The sequence below is a fragment of the Orussus abietinus genome, unplaced genomic scaffold (genome assembly GCF_000612105.2).
Source record: "Orussus abietinus isolate OABI.00-Male unplaced genomic scaffold, Oabi_2.0 scaffold541, whole genome shotgun sequence".
NCBI classification, from domain to species: Eukaryota; Metazoa; Arthropoda; class Insecta; order Hymenoptera; family Orussidae; genus Orussus; species Orussus abietinus.
The window spans coordinates 32,392-53,143 of NW_019394782.1; the positions used below are offsets into that span (position 1 = coordinate 32,392).

A 20,752-nucleotide genomic window follows, 5' to 3' on the forward strand; every position below is an offset into this window, starting at 1 on the left:
AACAAATAAACGATTCAAGAATAAACCGATCATATGACAATTTTGAGCCTAACTAATGCATCCGATAGGAACGAATCCAGACAGTTATTAGACTTGGTAGATTGCTGTTATCGCTCTAAAAATTTTCACCGGTGATATCATTCTCAACTGTTTAATCGGGGCTTTCTTTTTCTCTGTTTCCACCCCTTCTTCCTGTCCTTATCTGGCTCTATACAACAAATAAGATCCACGAAACCGTATTACATGTAAACAAATAAACAATTCAAGAATAAACCGTTCATATGACAATTTTGGGCCTAACTAATGCATCCGATAGGAACGAATCCAGGCAATTATTCGATTTGGTGGATTGCTCTTATCGCTCGAAAAATCTCTCACCGGTGATATCAATCTCAGCTATTAAATCGGGGTTCTCTTTCTCTCTCTCTCCACCCCTTTTTTCTATCCTTCTCTGGCTCCGGGAGACTTCGCGCCCACCCACGCTTATTTCAAGATACGGAAGAAATATTGGAATTTTAAAACGAAGCACCGGTGGCGTGCAAATGCTCGGTTGATCTATTTCCCAAGGCAGAGGGAAGGGTGGTCTCGTTTCCGAGTGAGGAAAATCCGAGGGAAAAAATTCGCACTTCGATTCCCTCGAGTATCCGCGACGAATCTATCAGGAAAAGTTGGATCGGCTCTTTTTCTCCGGATCGAGACCCGAGGACTGCCAAGGGGATCCAGATCGAAGGATTTATCTATACCGCTCGCTCTGGGGGCGAACTTCGCCCTCTGGACGTGAGGACTAAAAAAGCTTGGCAATTTGTTACGCCACGCGGTCGTTAAAAGCGTGGGTACCCCGATATCGCCACAACCCTCAAGGTGAAGTGAAACGCGTCAAGAAGATTTTTCTAAATACTTACGTTACCGACGTTGGTTCTTATATTGACAGCTGGGTAGAATTATATTGGGTATTGAGCTAAATACCATAATCCACCTGCCGTTTTCGTACAATAATTATAAAGAAATCGAAGTAAAACTCCAATAATCCTCTGGATTCATGCTTTCTGAGGCCCTAATTGACTGCAGAGGGACCCCTTGCGCCATCTGTAATTTCCAAGTCAATTAAATTTTCACTTCGAGTCCTCGTGCTACCATCGTTTTAGCGTAGAAGCGCATATAAGACACTTCTTTTGCCTTTACCCCGTTCAAATGCGAGTTTATCGATTACCAGAGTGTTCTAAATTGTCGTCAAATTGTCCTGACCCTTTCGTTTCTCATATCAGAGCCTTCGATAATTGTATATGGATCGAAATATGAGAGCTCGACGCCATTTTGGTTCTGGTGTGGGCTAAGTTAAACAATTTTGTCCAGAAATCCAAATTTTGAATGTGTTATGACAATTCATAGATGATCACGAGTCACGTGTCAAAGTTACAGACAGTTTGGTCCGATACCTTTAAAAAAAGTATTGTATTCGAATCGACCGATTTGAAGGGGGTTTCACTTCACCTCAACTTATTTAATTAAAAACGTGTATATAGTACAGGTGCATGTAATCGAAAACGCCCCCAGTAGCACAAAATATTTTCTACATATTTAACAAAATAGTTGGATAGCTTATTACAAAAAGTCAAAATATTTATAAAACTTTTCTCCAAACTGGGTGCACCGAATTATCTGAAACTTTAACACGTGATGGTGGGAAGGAATAACGCGCTGCTCATGAAATTTCTTTTTTCGTGAAAATTTTTCGAAAAAAATGCCCTCATCTCGTACAAGAACCAAAAAAAGATCTTTTTTCGAGAAATGAAATTTCACAGGCAACGCTTTCTTCCTTAGAGCCTCCATAATCACGTGTTAAAGTTTTAAATAATTTGGTGCACGCAGTTTGGAGACAAGTTTTATAAAAATGTTGACTTCTTGTTACGTATGTATCACACTTTCATATTACCTTAATCTGTTTATCAAAATTTATGTAATTATTATACATTTCTAAGCGAAAAAATTCAAACTCCTTTCGTGAAAGCTATATCGAATACGTAAAGACGATATTTTCTTAACACATTCGCGACCGGAAAATTTTTTCCGTTTCAAATACTGTGTACCGGCGAAAATAATGAAATTCTGAAACTGGTTGTCGCAAACTTATATCGTGTATTGTCATGGACGTGATTCACGTCAGCGGCAATCAGGAATAGAATTTCAAAAGACGTGAATTCACGTCAGCGGCAATCAGGAATAGAATTTAAAATGACGTGAATTCACGTCAGCGGTCGTAAATGTGTTAATATCAAATTCGCAATTAACTTTCATCTAATCTGTTACTAATGTACATGCATGTTTAATGTCAAACGACATTTTTTAACACATCTCCGTACAAGTTAAAATCAGACCAGGTACAACGAATTACGTAAAATAATCACAGGAAGAGGTTAGGTTTCGTATCGGATCTGCAGGAACTTTTTTCAACACTTTGTTTCGTTCTTTAGGGTGAAGCTTTCCCTGGGAAACTACTTTTCCTGTAATAAAAGATACTTCGTAATTCGCCGGAATGTCGTTAAAAGCAACGGCTCTTTCCGCGTATAGGTTCGCCGGCTGTAGTGCTCGAAACTTTTTAATTGCAAGCACAGGACTCAATGTTTTACGAGATACGCCCTCGTCAACCAGCAGATACGAAAGATCCTTCAGCGGATCGAAAAATTTCATAGGAAATTTCCCTTTTGCATAGTGTACATAAATATTAATGAACTACCCACTCAACGCCAAACCTAACAGTTACGTAACTTAAAACTAACAAATAATATAACGTTTGTTACAATGTGATGACCTAACAGTTACGTAACATAGAGCTAACTAGTTACATGACATTTGTTCCAATGCATTGACTTAACAGTTATGGAATATGAAGCTAACAGGTTACATAACATTTGTTACTATCATATTTATATAAATATAGCGTAACTTTGTTACTCTTATCTTACATTATGTTACTGTCCTGATATTACTGTGTATATGCAGCACATATTTTTAACAAAACAGAACTACATTGGGGCTGTCATTTATTTTATTACATCATCGTCGTCGTCATTATCATAATTCATCGTCAAATGTCATAAGATTAATATGTGTCATATTTTGTTACAATTTGTATGAAAAAATCTGATTTTAATACGTACACGCATATACATTATCAGTAATTGTTTGCTAGCATTGTCATAATTCATCGTCAAATGTCATAAGATTAATATGTGTCATATTTTGTTACTATTTGTATGAAGAAATGTGATTTTAATTCGTACGCGCATATACATTATCAGTCATTGTTTGCTAGCATTGTCATAATTCATCGTCAAATGTCATAAGATTAATATGTGTCATATTTTGTTACTATTTGTATGAAGAAATGTGATTTTAATTCGTACGCGCATATACATTATCAGTCATTGTTTGCTAGTCAAATGAAATCATAATAGTCTTTAAGTAAAATCAGATAGTTTATCATTACATAATTTCATTGAAAGTCTGATTTGTCATTTAATATCTAACTATTGCCAAGTACCAAAAAATAATTAAAAATAAAAAATTATATAATTTTGGATAAAATTGCGTGTCTTTTTTCTTAAATGTATGAAAAATTAATATTATTTTAAGGTAACTGAAATTATAACATTAATGTAACATTGATATAACATGTTACATAACATGTTACCTTACTGAGTGAGAAATAATAACTAACATCTATCTTTCATGTTACTTTTATGCTACATAACATTTTAGTTAGTTAGTTAGAAAATGTAATATTTACCCAACAGTTATATAACAGTGTTCGCTGGGAAATTGATAAAAGCGCAGCTTCAGATGTAATTAATGTGAAAGAAGCTAATAAGAGGCATAGAAAAGAAAAATATAGAATATGAACCCAATCCACGTGCATCTGACACCCTGCAACGTTTTCTGAATTATATTCAAAATTAATCAAATGTAACGGCAGTTGGAGAAAAATGTAAAAATATGTTGACATTTTGGTACGTATATATCACACTTTTATATCGCCTTAAGGTGATGCGAAACTCGTCGAGGAACTTGATCGACGTCGGTAAAGAAGATTTTTTTTAAATACCTACGTTGCCTACGTTCGTTTTCATATTGATAGTTGTGTCGAATTATATTGGGAATTGTACTAAATGGTATACTCCACCTGTCGTTATTGTACAATAATTATAAAGAAATCGAAGTAAAACTCCAGAAATCATCTGGATAAATGGGTCCTTACTCATATCTCATTTTTAGCATTAAAAGACGTATTTTAGAGCACCGTTAAAAGCCACGCTACTAATATCTAGTTTTTAAACCACTTTTATATAAAATCCTTAATGTAAGCCACAAAAGACGTATTTTAGCAGCAATACCTCTTCATACCCCCTTTTAATCTTCATTTTGAGCGCTTTCAGGATAAAAGTGAGCGACGATTCCTTAAAGGTGTTTAGGGGGAATTTTAAACCGCTTTTGTCTGTCAACATCATACATAAATTTTTTACAGCTTTTAATTGTCAAAATCGTACATGAAAAATGGAATGCAATAACGACATTTTTCACAGAGTAAAAGCTCGCGAAGGGAATACAGGGCATGAAATAAATACCAGGGACTTTTGAAGTTATGTCGTTCTTATAACCAAGAAATTGGGCTTTGGTTCCGGCTTTATTCTGCCAAACTCGCTTCTATTTTTGCGGCAGAGTTCAGTAAACTCTGAACTTTTGGCATACAAAAAATGCACGCCCAGGGCACGCGGAGCGCATGCGCGGAACGCAGTCGTTACGTTTTTCCGATGTTGTATTACATTTCGTAAAAGTGGCCTTTTAACTAAAAGCGGTCATAAAAGAAGGTACGAGTATGGCGTCTTTTAGCAGTGGTCCGATCGTCTTTATCTAAAAGACGTTTAAAAGCGATGCTAACAGTGAGATATGAGTAAGAGCCGTGGGCTCTGAGGCTCTAAATGACTGCGGAGAGACACCCTGCGCCATCTGTGATTTCCAGGTCAATTAAATTTGCACTCCGAGACCTCATATTACCATCGTTTTAGCATAGCAGCGCATAAGACCCTTTTTTTGCCTGTATCCCGTTCAAATGCGAGTTTCTCGATTACCAGAATGTTCCAAATTGTCGTACAATTGTCCTGACACTTTCATTTATCGTATTAGAGCCTTCAATAATTGTATATCGATCGAAATATGAGAGCTCGACGGCATTTTGGTTCTGGTCTGGGCTAAGTTAAACAATTTTGTTCGGATATCGAAATTTTGAAAGTGTCAGGATAATTCCTAAGTGCTCACGAGTTATGTGCCAAAATTTTAGACGGTTCTATCCAACACCCTTAAAAAAAAGTGTCTTATTCGAGTCGACTGATTTGAAGGGGGTTTCACTTCACCTTAAAACTCCGTGTGATGTACTATGCAAGGTGAACCGTAAGGTTTACTGTCTGCAGGATAGTTAACCCTTTGCACTCGAGGACTTTTCCATTCCAGTTGCCAGCGGAGACTGAGAGTCACCTCTCGAGTGCAAAGGGTTAAATGTCTTGGCCAATCTGGCAACACCGCAAAAGTCAGAAGAAGTTAACTTCCTAAATTATGTTACACTTTAACACTGGAACCACCAAGCCCAGTCAAAATGACTGATTTTAGATGATCCATTACAGCCAAAAAAGATCCGCCGGTAGTTATAGGGTTAAGGTGATGTGAAACCCCCTTCAAATCAGTCGATTCGAATACAACACTTTTTTTTAAGGGTATTAGACCAAACTGTCCAAAAGTTTGACACGTCACTCCTGATCATCTAAGAATTGTCCTGACACGTTCGAAATTTGGATTTTTGGAACAAATTTTTTAACTCAGCCCAGACCAGAACCAAAATGGCGTCGAGCTGTCATATTTCGATCCATATACAATTACCGAAGGCTCTGATATGAGAAACAAAAGTGTCAAGACAATTGTACCCCTAGTAGCACAAAATATTTGTCTTATATTTTCTATATATTTAACGAATATCGTACATTTTGTAAACATTTAGCAGACATTTGAAATATTTGCAAAACGTTGACTTTAGAATACTATCCCCATAATATTTATATAGTATTAGCTCCATGTGTTTTCATAATATTTTTCTACCTGATATACAAAACATTTTGTTTCATTTTAATACAAGTGTTTTTTAAATATTATCCGCCGAATACATTATAAACGTTTAACAAATATTTAAAATCAAAATCAGACGTTTTGCTTCCATAATGAAACAGCCTAACGAAAATATTAGAAAAATTTCTCGTGTTACTTGATACCAAATGCAGTGTCCGATAATAGTTGTGAAGTAAAAAATGTATTTTTATTACGTGTTCATAAATTAAAAAATATAATTTCTATATATGTCTATAAATTATTGAAACTAAATATGTCATATGTATTGCGTCTTTTAGCAGTGGTCCGATCGTCTTTATCTAAAAGACGTTTAAAAGCGATGCTAACAGTGAGATATGAGTAAGAGCCGTGGNAGCATTAAAAGACGTATTTTAGAGCACCGTTAAAAGCCACGCTACTAATATCTAGTTTTTAAACCACTTTTATATAAAATCCTTAATGTAAGCCATGAAAGACGTATTTTAGCAGCAATACCTCTTCATACCCCGTTTTAATTTTCATCTTGAGTGCCTTGAATTATATTGAAAATGAATCAAATGTGAATTATTGAAAAGTACTAACCGACGAAACGAAGGGATGCGGTGAGATCAACCCGAGGGGAAGTTCACTCGCACAGCTTACAGGACTTTTATCACAAGAGCGACGAGCTCCTTCTGATTATTCCTGAAACACGAGACCGCAGCCCAGCTTTGTTTGGGGCGATACCATATCAAAGTTATCAGGTCATTTCCAGTATACCCAAAATTGAGGAAGCCCGAGCTAACCGTCGAAACACTTCCTCGAATTCCTGAATCCATTTGAAATATCATTCGTTCATTCAATCACAGAAATATCATTTATCCAATATTATAATGTCGTTTCCAACTAAAAATATCATTTATCCATTTAGCCAGANAAATATTTTTACATTTTTTCGGAATCCGTTTATTTTGTGTAATGTATCCCAAGAGATTTTATTTGATAGTAATTCTTAAATTGAACATTGTTATTTCGGAATATACATACTTCTGGAACCGTCGATTTCATGATTACTTATTGTGGATTGTGAAGGAAAAAAGTATTTACGAATGTAGGCATTACATGTCAATGTCAAGTTTACTTCTGCGTATCTAATATTTCTATTGATACCCTGTAATACAACTTGAGAAACTCTAAAAATAAAGTTCATACGCGTTAAATCGTCATAAGGTACTCGACGAAAACAAATAGAACAAGGAATTTTCAAATAATGGAAATTTATGAATAACGAAACAAAATTTAATATCGCTATTGACACGTCTTCTCAAATAAAATATTACTTTTAATATGGTGATCCATAGAAGACGGAGATTTCTTGAAAGTATTGAAATGCTTTTCTTACACCATTAACGAACATTTTTACAATTTTCTTACATCCATTCTTTCTTTAATAACACAAGACATGTGTCCGTTGAAAAATCAGTATTTATAATATGGAGTACATAAGGAATTAAAGGAATTAGGATGATATGAAATGCGCTGAGAAATTTAATCGACGACCATAAAATAAAATTCTTCTATACCCTTTTTGGGGGGAATACCGTTTTGAATACTCAAGTGGTAACATAAGCTGGCACGTCCCGTTACCGACATTTATATTTATTTTGAAGTCTTTTATAGTCTATGTTGAGAATTATACAAAATGAAGCGTTCCATATGTCATTTCGGTCAAGTAATGATAAAAAGGTTGATGTAAAACTGTCGAAATCCCGTAAATTCATGAGTGTTTATATTTTGAAGGACCAACGTCGCCATCTGTGACGTTTATCTGCAACTAAATTTTTTCTCTCAAAACAAGTGTTAGCCGCGGGACAAGCCAGCATTCTCTTGCGATCGTTGGTGAAGATATTTTCCACATTTCCCCATCTGACTCTGTAATATTCAAATTCTACGGTATTCTAAATTGTTGGAAGTAGGTCCTGAAACTCTTAATTTTCGATTCTAAGCCTCCAAGAAGCGTAAAATATGGAAAACGTGCACGGACCACGCCATGTTGGTTCTAGTCCATGATAAGTAAATACATTTTTTAAGAAAAATGAAATTTCATGAGTTTCAGGACCTACTTTAGTGCCACCATATTCACGTGGTAAAATTTGAAACGAATCGGCACATCCAATTCGGAGAATACTTTCCCCAACGATTTGAAATCTTAGATATATATATAGACTCACTCTTTCATATCACCTTAAAGGAGTGAAGAGCCTCCTTAAATCAAACATAACGAATTAAGAGATATTCCATCGATTTAATCATCACAGCGGAGATAATACTAGAAAACTAGAAAACTCCTCTTCATTAACACACAGTACTGGTTGCGATGTTCGACATTCGACATTTTCGCATTCTGTAACCGTTTGCTTACACATCTACTATTAATAAAAAGTATCATGCAATGTCAACATGTACAAAAGATTCGTTACAGTTCAACTAACAACTGCGCTACGTAGGTACACTGTAAGCAGCTAATTCACATGTGTCTGTAGGAAATACTTGAACCAAGATAAGTAATCTTGCTATTTCTTTTCATTTTTAGAATGGCAACACTTATTCGTAACAGAGAATGGACATTGTTGCACAATGGAGAAAGTTGTGCCGTTGTTTTCCTTCGACGCAATTGTTTAATCCAGCGTTAATCAGCGTGAAACGAAGTCTACAAGTTTTTCTTTAAGCCTGGAAAATAAAACACCAATTTAATCTTCGTCGATTTCAAACTCATTGAAAGTTTTAAGGAAGAAATACTATTTTTTCATTATGAGAGATACGTACCTGTAAAAGAGAACTGTTTACGACTCTTGCATTAAAAGTTAATGAATCACAGCCTTAGAAGTTTCTCTGGGAACAGAAAAAAATACAAAAATTATATTCAATAGTAAATAAAAGAAAAAGGATAACTGCACGATTCGAATTAATACAGGCAAAACACTAATGAGGATTAGCAATCTTTAAGAAGGTTTGGAAATTGTTATTTTCCATGTGACTCGATACTTCGGTATGAATTTCTTGGGCAGGAGAATCCCTTGTTAATTAACAATGTCATTATTTTATAAACAAACAATACTTTATAATGATTCGAACATATATCATGTAGTAGATCATAACACTACTTTGTCCTTTTTTTCAGATCGAGAATAAATAAAATTAATAAAATAAATAACAATTTTCTGAAATAGTAAATGATAACATCACCAATTCATATATCATGCTAAAAGTGTTGAACAATTCATTGCATAAGTTTTAAAAAATAATATAAAAACTAGGTAAACGAAAATGACAGGTGGAGTGTGCCATTTGGTGCAATGCCCGATATAATTTGACACAGCTCTCAATATAAAAACAAACGTCGGCAACGTAGGTATTTAGAAAAATTTTCTGTACCGACGTCGATCAAGTTCCTCGACGTGTTTCACTTCACCTTAACGTGTAGAAATATGAAAAATTAACCCTTAACGCTCCAAGCGTGTCTCTCAAGTACCATCGACGTGCAACGTTCTATTCCAAGTGTGTCTCTCAGGCACCACCGATGTGTGGCGCTGTACTCCAAGTGTGTTGGTGTTGCCGGTCGATATTCACAATTAAAAGTCGGAGCGTTAAGAGTTAGGAAGGACTTTGCCTCACCTCCTGAAAATCGTCAGCTCTCCTAGCATTTGCTGGATAGTAATCGACGATCAGTGGTCGAGGTCTCTGACCAATGCCAGAAGGTTGCTGGAGACCGCAAGCCTGTTCCTCGTTAGTAATGACAGCCACTACCGTCCTTACGACCTGCTCGTCCAACTGAGACATCAGCTTGCTCGGTGCTTTCATTCGACGAAGGAACAAAGCGTTCCACTTCTGTCTTAAATGCAGCAACAATTGAGCTGCCTCATAGTCCAGCTTGAAGACCCCCCAGTCATCAAGTTTCAACATTGTCATGCCATCGTGACTCTCGTCGACCTCGGAATCGGATTCACTCTCCAAGATGACTAAAACAATATAAATTATTCACACTGAAAATGAACAATATACGATTTTATTGTACCGAATGTCCCTGACCACGTTCACCCCTATCAAATTGAAAAAGAAAGGTTTATGTAAAAATCCCGAAAAATTCTGATAATCAAATCGAGTTTGCTCTATTTAATTCAATGGTACATACTATTTCCCATTGTGGTATCACGCTCCACGTCAAATTATAAGAATGTTTTATCTCAAAGATTTTCTTTTAAATACCTTCCTCAATCTTGAAATTATCTTAAACGTGTAAATTGTGGATAGGACAGTTAACTAGATAATTATAAAACGATATAAATGATTACCCAAATCAGAAATCATGTACACTAATGTAATTCCTTTATTGTGTTTTCATGTGGAATTTTAATTTGTAATTAAAAATAATTAGATATCATTCGAAAAATGCGACTTCCAATTCAAATAGATAATTTTGTATCCAATTGTCCCATTCGTTAATTATATTTAAGGGTTCAGTAAAGTCAGGCCGGCCATATTGAATTTTGACGTCAGAGACGAGGAAATCGTGTGAAGTTCCCAACCAGTATTGGCTACATTTTTCACGTTTTCACCGAAATGCAGGTGCTGTAGTGGATATGCAAAATGTATCAGTCGGTCTGATTTTGCATTAACATTGTGCTCAAATTTTGTGCCCAGAAAGCGCAAATTTTCGGAGTGACATCTCTTTTCACAATGCACGATTCGTCATAAACTAACATATGCCGTGAAGTTAGTTAGTCTCTTCGTACTATAGTCTGCACTGGCAAATATTTCGTATCGTAATCTACCAATTGAAAATTTTTCGTGATTTCCTCCCCTTTGACGTCAAAAATCAATATGGCTAACCTGATTTCATTGGACCGTTTAATATAATTTCAAGATTGATGAAGGCATTTTTAGAAAAAATCGTCGAGACAAAGCGGTCAGATTTTTTGACATAGACTGTGAAACTTTATTAAAAAATGCCATATACGGATTAAAAGAACCTTTATTTCCGTTGTCGATATCCCACTTCCGTTTAGTAACGGAAGTTAAAATGATCACCATTCGATAGAGCACACCCGATTTACTTATGCAAATTTTTCAGAATTGCCATATAAATAATTCCTATTCAGTTGAATAATAGTGGAGGAATAGTCAGGGACACCCTGTTATAACAGTAGGTTTCCAAATATCGAATATGATGATTCGAATGAATGTCGCAGCGCCACTGGCGACCGCTTCGCTAACTATACGGCTGAATAACTAACATGACTAAATGCAACCTTTAAGGTTTCATTCAATAAACTCCGGACAAGTGGAAAGCGATAAAGCTTTGATTTAATCGACTTCTAGTTGAAGGACCTTTACCTAAAAATTAGCAGAACAATTTTCGTATTCAGTACTTCGAAAAAATAGTTTACACTTGTATGTTTATATCGATTGCGAAAAAGCTTTAACCCTTTCGTTACCTTGGACGAGATATCTCGCGACCCGATACTGGCCGATCAACGCTTTTGACGAGATATCTCGCGATCCGGTAGTAGCGGATTAACGCTCTTGACGATAATCTAGCTTTCTAGCACCAATATTTTGACATTCTAGATGAATATATTTTATAACTAATTCTATTCGTATAGCTAAAAGGAAGAAATAAATACAGCTACTACCGGATCGCGAGATATCTCGTCAAAAGCGTTGATCGGCTACTACCGGATCGCGAGATATCTCGTCAAAAGCGTTGATCGGCCAGTATCGGGTCGCGAGATATCTCGTCAAAAGCGTTAATCGGCCAGTATTGAGTCGCGAGATATCTCGTCCAAGGTAACGAAAGGGTTAAGTAAGACGTCGAAGACTCACGTTCCGCCTCGTAAATCGCGTCCATCGGTAGTCTAGCTGGTCCACTGAAGAGCGCGATGGTTACAGGATTGACTAATGTAACAGTCTTCACGTGGCAGAAATGTCCCGACCGACTCATCTCCTCGTAGATCAGCCAATCGGTAGGTAAACTGTCCACATTCGCGGAATGGGACTGCGCCAACGTAGTCCTAGGAGACTTCGGAAAGTCCCTTAGAGTTGACGAGAGATGGAAGTGGACCTTTACTTCTTTCCTAGGATTAAATAAAAGAATAACAACATCGTGTCCATTTCTGTTTCAGCTTAAGGTGAAGTGAAACACCCTTTAAATCAGTCGATTCGAATACAAAATTTTTTTTTAAGGGTATTAGACCAAACTGTCCAAAACATTAACACATCACTCCTGATCATCTAAGAATTGTCCTGACACATTCAAAATTTCGATTTTTTATAAAAATTTGTTAACTCAGCCCAGACCAGAACCAAAATAGCGTCGAGCTCTCATATTTCGATCAATATACAATTATCGAAGGCTCTGATATGAGAATCGAAAGAGTCAGGACAATTTTACGACAATTTAAAATACTCTGGTAATCGATAAACTCGCATTTGAACGGGATAAAGGCAAAAAAAGTGTTGTATGCGCTTCTTTGCTAAAACGATGGTAATATGAGGTCTCGGAGTGCAAATTTAATTGACCTGGAAATCACAGATGGCGCAGGGGGTCCCTCCGCAGTCAATTAGGGCCCCGGAAGGCACGAATCCAGAGGATTTCTGGAGTTTTACTTCGATTTCATTATAATTATTGTACGAAAACGACAGGTGGAATATGCCATTTGGTACAATACCCAATATAATTCGACCCAGCTGTCAATATAAAAACGAACGTCGGCAACGTAGGCATTTAGAAAAATCTTCTTTATCGACGTCGATCAAGTTCCTCGACGTGTTTCACTTCACCTTACACCTCTTCTAAGAACAATCGGTGTCTCTTACTGTGTCCTCAACTGAGAGTGTTCTCGGTCGACTCGAATCAAATTTGGGTAGAGTCCTGCGGTCAAAGCAGCCTTCACGACTGCCCAGCTTTCCGAGTTGGAGTTCAAATCCCTGATGTCGCCGGACCCTCTGGACTTGACGAATCCGGAGGCACGTAGTTGTCCCAGAAGCTGAGTGCGCATTCCCACGATCATCTCCATCACCGGAGCGGAAATGTAGTTCTTCTCACAGAAATTCCTCTCGAGGCCGTTCGCTCGTGAGCTCTGCCAGCTCTGGAAGGCTCTGAGCACCGCCATGTGGTCGGAGTACGTACCAGAAGCGAATTTCTTCCTGGCGGCCATGGCGGCTCTCTTCTCGGATGGCTGAGATGGCAGGACAAAGGGATCCCTGAAATCAGGATTCGAGGTTAACCCTTTTAGTGCCGAGCAACGATTTATCGTCGTTTTACAAGGTCTCCCGAATCGTTTCAAACTTGACAATGTGAATATGGAGTCTATAAAGAAGGTCCTGCCACCTACAAAATTTTAATTCTTCAAAAATTTGTATATAGATGTTTTCAACATTTTTTATAAAAAATGAAATTTCATGAGTTTCAGGACCTATCTTAGGTTCCCCACATTCACGTCGTATAGTTTGAAACGATTCGATACACCCAGTTCGGAGTAAAGTGTCATAAACGATTGAGCATTCGCATGCCACTTTCACATCCCCTTAAGGTGATATGAAAGAGTCAGCTTATATATATCTGAGAAATCAAATCGTTGGGGAAAGTATTCTCCGAATTGGGTGTACCGATTCGTTTCAAATTTTACCACGTGAATATGGAGACCTTAAAGTAGGTACTGTAACTCAAGAAATTTCATTTTTCATAAAAAATTGATTTATTTATCATGGATTAGAACCAACATAACGTGGTCCGTCCATGTTTTTGATGTTTTACGCTTTTTGAAGGCTTAGAATCGAAAATGACGAATTTCAGGATCCAGCTCAAACAATTTAAAATACCGTAGATATGGAATATTACAGACTCAGATGAGAAAATGTGGAAAATATCTTCACCAACGACTGCAAGAGAATGCTGGCTTGTCCCGTGGGTAACATGTTTTTAGAGGAAAAATTTAGTTGCAGATAAACATCACAGATGGCGACGTTAGTCCTAAAGGGTCGTTAGAATAATGAATTCACGGGATTTCGACAGTTTTGTATCGATCTTTTCATCATTACTTGACCGAAATGACATATGGAATGCTTCAGTTCGTATGATTATCAACGTAGACTGTAAAATGCTTCAACATAAATATAAATGTCGGTAACGCGACGCGCCAGTTTACGTTACCACTTGAGTATTCAAAATGACGTTACCACCAAAAAGAGTACATATGACTTTTAATTTATCGACATTGATTAAATTTCTCACCGCCTTTCATATCACCTTAAAGCAATGAATTGAAAATAATCTAAAGCTGATAGTTTCAACATTTTAAAAGTACAACGATAATACATGCTTCCTTTTTAAGGTGAGATGAAATTGTCCTAAAATAAATAAATTCTTGTAAAAACCCTTTCTCTAGGGGTCCTACACTGAACTGACTGAAACATTAGCACATGACTAGGAAGCATTTAAAGAATATCCTGACCCTTACAAAATTTGGATTTTCGAAAAGAAACGTGTGACTTAGCCTAGATCAGAACCAAAGTGGTGCCGTGCTTTCATATTTCATTCAACACACAATTCTCGACGGCTCTGATGTGAAATACAAGTGTCATAATAATTGCACGATGCACGATACACAATTGCAGAACAAAAAAAAAAATGATCCTATTAAATAAAACGTATTAGTTGCTATAACATCACCATTGTAAATACATTTTCCTTTCCCCCCTGAAAATCATGCAGCTGTTACTTTTTACGATTAAACCCTTGGTGCACAAGATAGTCTAATGAATCATTTAAAATGGGATACCCTTTGTATAAAAAAAAAACCTGGTAAACTACCTGTAGGCCAAGCTGCAGACTATCGTTAAGATGGGGTCGAGGCACTTCAAGACAACGGCATAGAGCAACATCTTCCCGAGCCTCGGTTCAACCGGCAGGTCCAGAAGATGACTGCCTAGTTCCGTGAGGTCTTCCCAGGGATCCAAAGCGTCAATGGTCTTCAGAAGCTGTACGGCGTGCCTCGTTACCATGTTAGACGGTGGCTCCAGAGCCTTGTCCAGGAATTCGGCAATAGGAGTGTTCCCAGGAGCCAAATGCTTCGTGTAGAGGCACAATTCCTGCAGCGGCAGTCTCAGGATCTCCGGTGTTTGGTAAGGCTGCATGGCGTTGTACCTCACCGACGAGAACAACCTGTAACATGCTCCCTTCTGGCATCTGCCGGCTCGTCCTTTTCGCTGCTTTGCGCAGGCCTGAGATATCCAGTTGGAGCGTAACATGCAGACCCCAGAAATAGAGTCAAACGACTTCTCCTTCACTTTGCCGGAGTCGATCACATAGACGACGTCGTTAATAGTAATACTGGTCTCGGCGATGTTGGTCGAGAGGATGATTTTCCGCGTGCCCTGTTGGCAGGGCCTGAAAACCCTCTTCTGATCGATCGTCTGCATGTTGGAATGGAGGACGAAGAGGTTGTAGCGCAAGCCTTGATTCATCTTCTCCTCCCCGTTTATCTTGTCCCTCAAAATGACTATATCGTCGTAGCCTGGAAGGAATATCAGAATAGAACCTTGCGGCATTTTCAGGTGGATGTGCACGATGAGAGACAGGATGAGTTCGTAGTCGATGTTCTCGTCTCTGAAGGTGTTGTGGTAAATGTCCAGCAGAAACTTATCCTCTTCCGACATAGTGCTATCCTTGGTGGGCATGATGCTGCCTCCCTGTTCCATGCAATCGTAGGTCCTCATGTAGGCCTCTATTAGTTCGGCACATTCCAACTGGTTCATATTCTTGGCCCAATCCAAAGCTATCCATTCATTGCCTGCGCGAATGTTCAGATTCGCTCCCAAGGTCAGTAGTTGTTCGGTAGTGTTGATACAACCGCGACCAGCTGCGACCATCAACGGAGTTACCGAGGTTTGGGAGTGCTTATAGTCAACGGAGATGTTCTCCGAAAGAATGAAGTGCAAAAGCTGGGCGAAGTTGTCCTCGCCACCGCACAGCCACGCTTCGGAGATGAGCTTGTCCATCTTTTCGGCCTGCCACGAATCCAGCTCGATTTTTTCGGACGCGTGTTCACTCTGCTGGCCCAGAATGGAAGCTGGCAAGGTATTCCTCTCGTTGGGTGGATTTGCGTTGCCGCGTTGAGGTTTGTACTGTGTCCAGGACTCTAAAACTTTCTTTTGGTCCTTCTGGTTGGTGAGTTCCTTCTTCTTGGCGAGCATCTCGTCTGTCATGTAGCCGGTTATTCCAAGGACGTCTTCCAAGAAGTACGTGTCCACGTCGAAGGAGCGTCCGGGTATGTTGATTACATTGCAGTTGTTGAAGTACTTGACGAAGACGTTGGTGTCCATGGTGGCGCTCATGAGGATGATCTTTAGGGAGCGGAACTTGACCAGCGCTTCTTTCAGGGCTATCAGAAGGAAATCGCAGAAGCGATCGCGTTCATGGACCTCGTCAACTATTATGTGAGTGATCGTTGTCAGGACAGAATCACCACCCATCAAGGTGCGAAGGAGTACACCATTGGTGCAGTAAGTTAATAACGTCTTCGGAGCGACTCTGCTTTCTAGTCGGATCTGATACCCAAAAGTTTGACCAATCTTTTCATCCCTTTCGAAGGCAACTCTCTCTGCGACCGATACGGCTGACAACCTTCTGGGCTGCGTGCAAATTATTCTACAAGGTTGGCCCCTTTGTTGACAATTCTCTAAAATGTACTGGGGGACTTGCGTAGTTTTACCACAGCCAGTTTCACCTGCTATTATCAACACCTGACTCGACGACAGGCCTTGGACTATCTCTTCTCGCATTCCGAATACTGGCAGAGACTTACGGAAGGGCAATACGTCGAGATTGGTTCTTAATTGTGGAACCTGAGGTATGCTATTGTTTAAGCGACCCATCGCTTTTGTATTTGTTATCACTGAAAAAATTATTTTTTTATAGTAATTAAATACATTAAAAATATTACGATATAATAACTGATCAAGTTGATCAATGCTCGACTCACCATCCGAACTTACAACACGATCCCTTTCGGTTGGGGGAAGAAGATCTTGTTGTTCTTTGCAGCTCAGAGGAAACTTTTGTATCAAATTATAGATCCCCTGACGTGATGGTTTTTGTAACTTTATCATTGCATCGGCCTGTACTATGGTTGATTGTTCACGCTTGAATACTGTCACAAATCTATTTGCCCCTTTACTGTAAAATATAATAAGTTTTTGAACACAGGACCAATTTTGTAATTACAAGAAACAAATTTTTGGTTCTAACATATTTTATCCAGGTACAACGAAGCCCAGCATCGTTGTCGATCGCTACAGCATAAATACATTTTAAGTACTTACCCTCGACTCTTAGATTTCAAGCCCAATTCATTTGCTAGTATATGAATATAAGCTCTTTCCTCTGCAGAATACGATGATGGGAATTCTAATTCTTTTTGATCGGGAGACTCCATAAGTTTCTTCATTGTTAAATTTACTGCGATCTTTGTGTCTTCCCCGATAATACGATGCCTATTATTCTTTCGTCGTGGCATTTTGTACTAATAACCCTGAAAGAAGTTTATCGAATAAGAGAAGTAGAAAAAACAAGGAAGGAAGACTATGTAATAGTCATATTGTATAAGCAGCCTAGAAAGGCAATTTATTTTCTACATCATTTCTGTATCCTAGACTTCAAGCATTAGAGATTAGCAAGCCCGATAGTAGCAGTAAGATTTCCTGATAATTATGTAAATGACAGCGAACGTGCATGTATGCGAGTGCGAGTGAATGAATTAAGCAAATATTGCAAACCAAGTTCTTTTTCCGGGCTGATCGGCAAAAATAAATATTACTACTCCTACACTTAACTCTCTTAAAACAAAGTACCCTGAGAATGCAACTACGATATAACACGGTTCCATTTAGCACGACTTAATAAACTTGGGCAACCCTCGTACACCCTAAGCGAAAACAACTTTTTAGAAGAGAATAAATTCTTGAGTCAAATAGACTCATACTGACTACTATCGACAGAATAAAATCAAATGAATGTAAGACAAATTATAAACAGTATTCACTATTTTTAAGCTCGGCTTCACTAAGTCTATTTGACTTATTATCGTTACATTTTCTGTGCACAAATATGTTAGAAAGAAAAATTTATTCACTACGAGGAGTAAAAGACTTTGAAGGAATTAATAATATTCTTGTAACAAACTAGAATGTAACAGAATTGTCAATGTGTTTGATGTTTTTTCCCAAACCTCAAACAGCTACCGGTAAATTTCTTCTTGCACCGACCTCAAATATTTATTCGTCATTAATATCTTTTATACTAAGCACCAGGTTATTTGCGTTCAACATATAATTCTATTTAATATGTCATATAATCTTCATTAATATTCCCAATACTCATTTGGGATGCAACACCGATGATTCTTACAAAATCAATTTTCATTCAGCCAAGAAATTTCTTTAGCAAGAAATATTTAGATTCTCGCACTTAATTTACCTAGAAAGTTGATTTTTTGTTTAGTGTAGCGTGAATTTAACGATTACACTATTTTGGTTTAAATACATATATCTAAGTTTCATTTAACACAGTATCAATGAAGCATGGCACTTTGGAAACAGAATTTTGATGTAACAGAATATATTTCCTTGATTTGTATCGTTCCTCAGTTTTGCTTACCGTGGTTCATTAATTTTGCTTAAATTATTCTATTCATTTTTAATTATTCCAAAATTAAATTATTGTTTAAAAAGCTTATACATGATTACATTTTTAATGTCTAACTTTATCAGCAATCTTCCTAACAAATACAGAGCTATTAAATCATAATAAACATCGGTATACTACATCTTCAAAATCATATACACAAATAATCAAAATAATCTACATAAAAATGATACAAATATATCTCATAATTATATAAATCAGTATCAAATAACAGCAATAGCAGGCACGTAAAATAATGTTAGTTTTCCCTTGTATAGACGTCTTAAAATAGTATAAAAAATAGATACAAAATAACATTAAAGTTCCTATTACGTTGCAACGACAGTTTCTGAAACACTGTTCAATATAAGCTGAAAAAGAGGGACAAATGGCACAAGAATATATTGTTAGATCTATTTCAGCATTTTATAAACTCATCCTGCGAATAAAAAGCAAATGATAAGATGCCTAGGAAAGTGATGGAATCAAGGAGAAATAAATGCATTTTTAATCAGGCTAAAGCACACAACCATTAAAGTAAAAACGTGATAAATACCTGTTGACCCGTATGATAAAAGATTGTAAGATCGTTAAGAAATGTTGGTTGGAATAATTTATTTCCCGAAGGATACGCTTCAAACGACGTACATCCCCGTTAGTTTATATTGTCCGATGGACAGAAAAACATCCATACTGGATGACATCAAGTGTTTTTACTGTCTCTTCGCGACTAGCTTCAGGTTGTTCGTCAAACGCCGTCGATGAAAAAACTTGATTCTCTGACGGTAACGTAACCGTACTGGGTTACCGGCCGAGCAATATAGTTAGTTCCAGCGTGCCAATCGCCTATAATTATAAGGTTTGTTCGTTTTACCTACACTTTCTAAACTTTTACGAAAAGTGTATGTACATTTTGGCGTTCGTTTGGACGGAAGTGACGCAGACGTCGCTGTTCGTTTTGCGAGGGCATCTACCTTCGATCCCGAGCGAGTACAAGAAATGTAGCCCGCGAATTTCAAAATTGAAAAGACCAACAAACAGGAAAATACAAAATTTAACAACATCTCAGCAACCAATTAGAATCTCTCGTTCACTCCGTCTTAAATATTTAAATTCTGATAATTTCTTTCAAAAAAGGCTTCAGAGGAATTCCCGATAAGTTGCCAGGAATTTTTCATCATTCCGCGTTTAGGACTCTAGCAACGACTTGTAGAGTTTCTTCCATAGAGCTTATAGACATGGAGAAGCCATTTGTTATAGTATCTGCATAGAGTTAGGTGTCACGAGGAGGTTGGACAGAGAAAGGGATTTTCTCACTCTAAGTGTTACCGGAAGTGAGCTGCGCGCGCATTAGGCTTTTGATACACAAAATTAAAACACTAGAGTGTATGGTAAAATTTGTAAAGAAATTTCTTTTTTTTTCCTTTCCAATTGGAAATTTATTCATTTCGAAACAGTATTAATTTAGTGTATTTTTTTAGGATCTTTCTTTCTTTTCTTCGTAGTCGTAACTAAGTAAATTTTATATAAAACGTTCTTACACTATGTTACATTACATTAATTCTTTATGCTTACAAATGAAAAGATACCCTATGATTTTTATTCCGAGTGTTATTGCAGATACATTTTATAACCATTTTGAGGTTATGTCTCTATACGGTACCTTTCGCCACAACAAAATGCTACAGTATATGCTACACTTGCGCAGGAAGAATTTCCGGTAACACTTGGAGTGTAGAGTTCGAAAATTCTCGGTAACATTAAATTGGAGAAGGTAACTGTGAAACATACCGTAAGTTACCGGGAACATTGAGAATTTAAGAGAACGTTAATTTTGTTATTTATACTTTAGGTTTCTTCGTTTAAATAACTTTTTTTTTT

The 20,752-nt window shown here is 37.4% G+C and overlaps 1 protein-coding gene across 1 annotated transcript; it reads right to left on the reverse strand.

Moving 5' to 3' along the window:
- Window positions 1-8,414: 8,414 nt before the first annotated feature.
- Window positions 8,415-19,626, reverse strand: LOC105696157 (probable ATP-dependent RNA helicase YTHDC2). Its single transcript, XM_012418392.2, has 9 exons — window positions 19,428-19,626; window positions 17,512-17,720; window positions 17,172-17,365; window positions 15,002-17,084; window positions 13,006-13,392; window positions 12,013-12,263; window positions 9,805-10,148; window positions 8,956-9,021; window positions 8,415-8,859 (listed from the first exon to the last, which is right to left on the reverse strand). The coding sequence occupies exons 2-8, from the start codon at window positions 17,703-17,705 to the stop codon at window positions 9,010-9,012; spliced, it is 3,465 nt and encodes a 1,154-aa protein (XP_012273815.1). The 5' UTR covers window positions 17,706-17,720; window positions 19,428-19,626; the 3' UTR covers window positions 8,415-8,859; window positions 8,956-9,009.
- Between the last annotated feature and the right edge of the window lie 1,126 nt (window positions 19,627-20,752).

Coding starts and splice junctions, on each gene's coding strand:
- LOC105696157 (XM_012418392.2), bottom strand. CDS start 17,705: ATGCCACGACGAAAGAATAATAGGCATCGTATTATCGGGGAAGACACA. Junction 13,393..15,001: donor GTCTGCAGCTTGGCCTACAG/GTAGTTTACCAG, acceptor TCCTGATTTCAG/GGATCCCTTTGTCCTGCCAT. Junction 12,264..13,005: donor CACTCTCAGTTGAGGACACA/GTAAGAGACACC, acceptor ATTTAATCCTAG/GAAAGAAGTAAAGGTCCACT.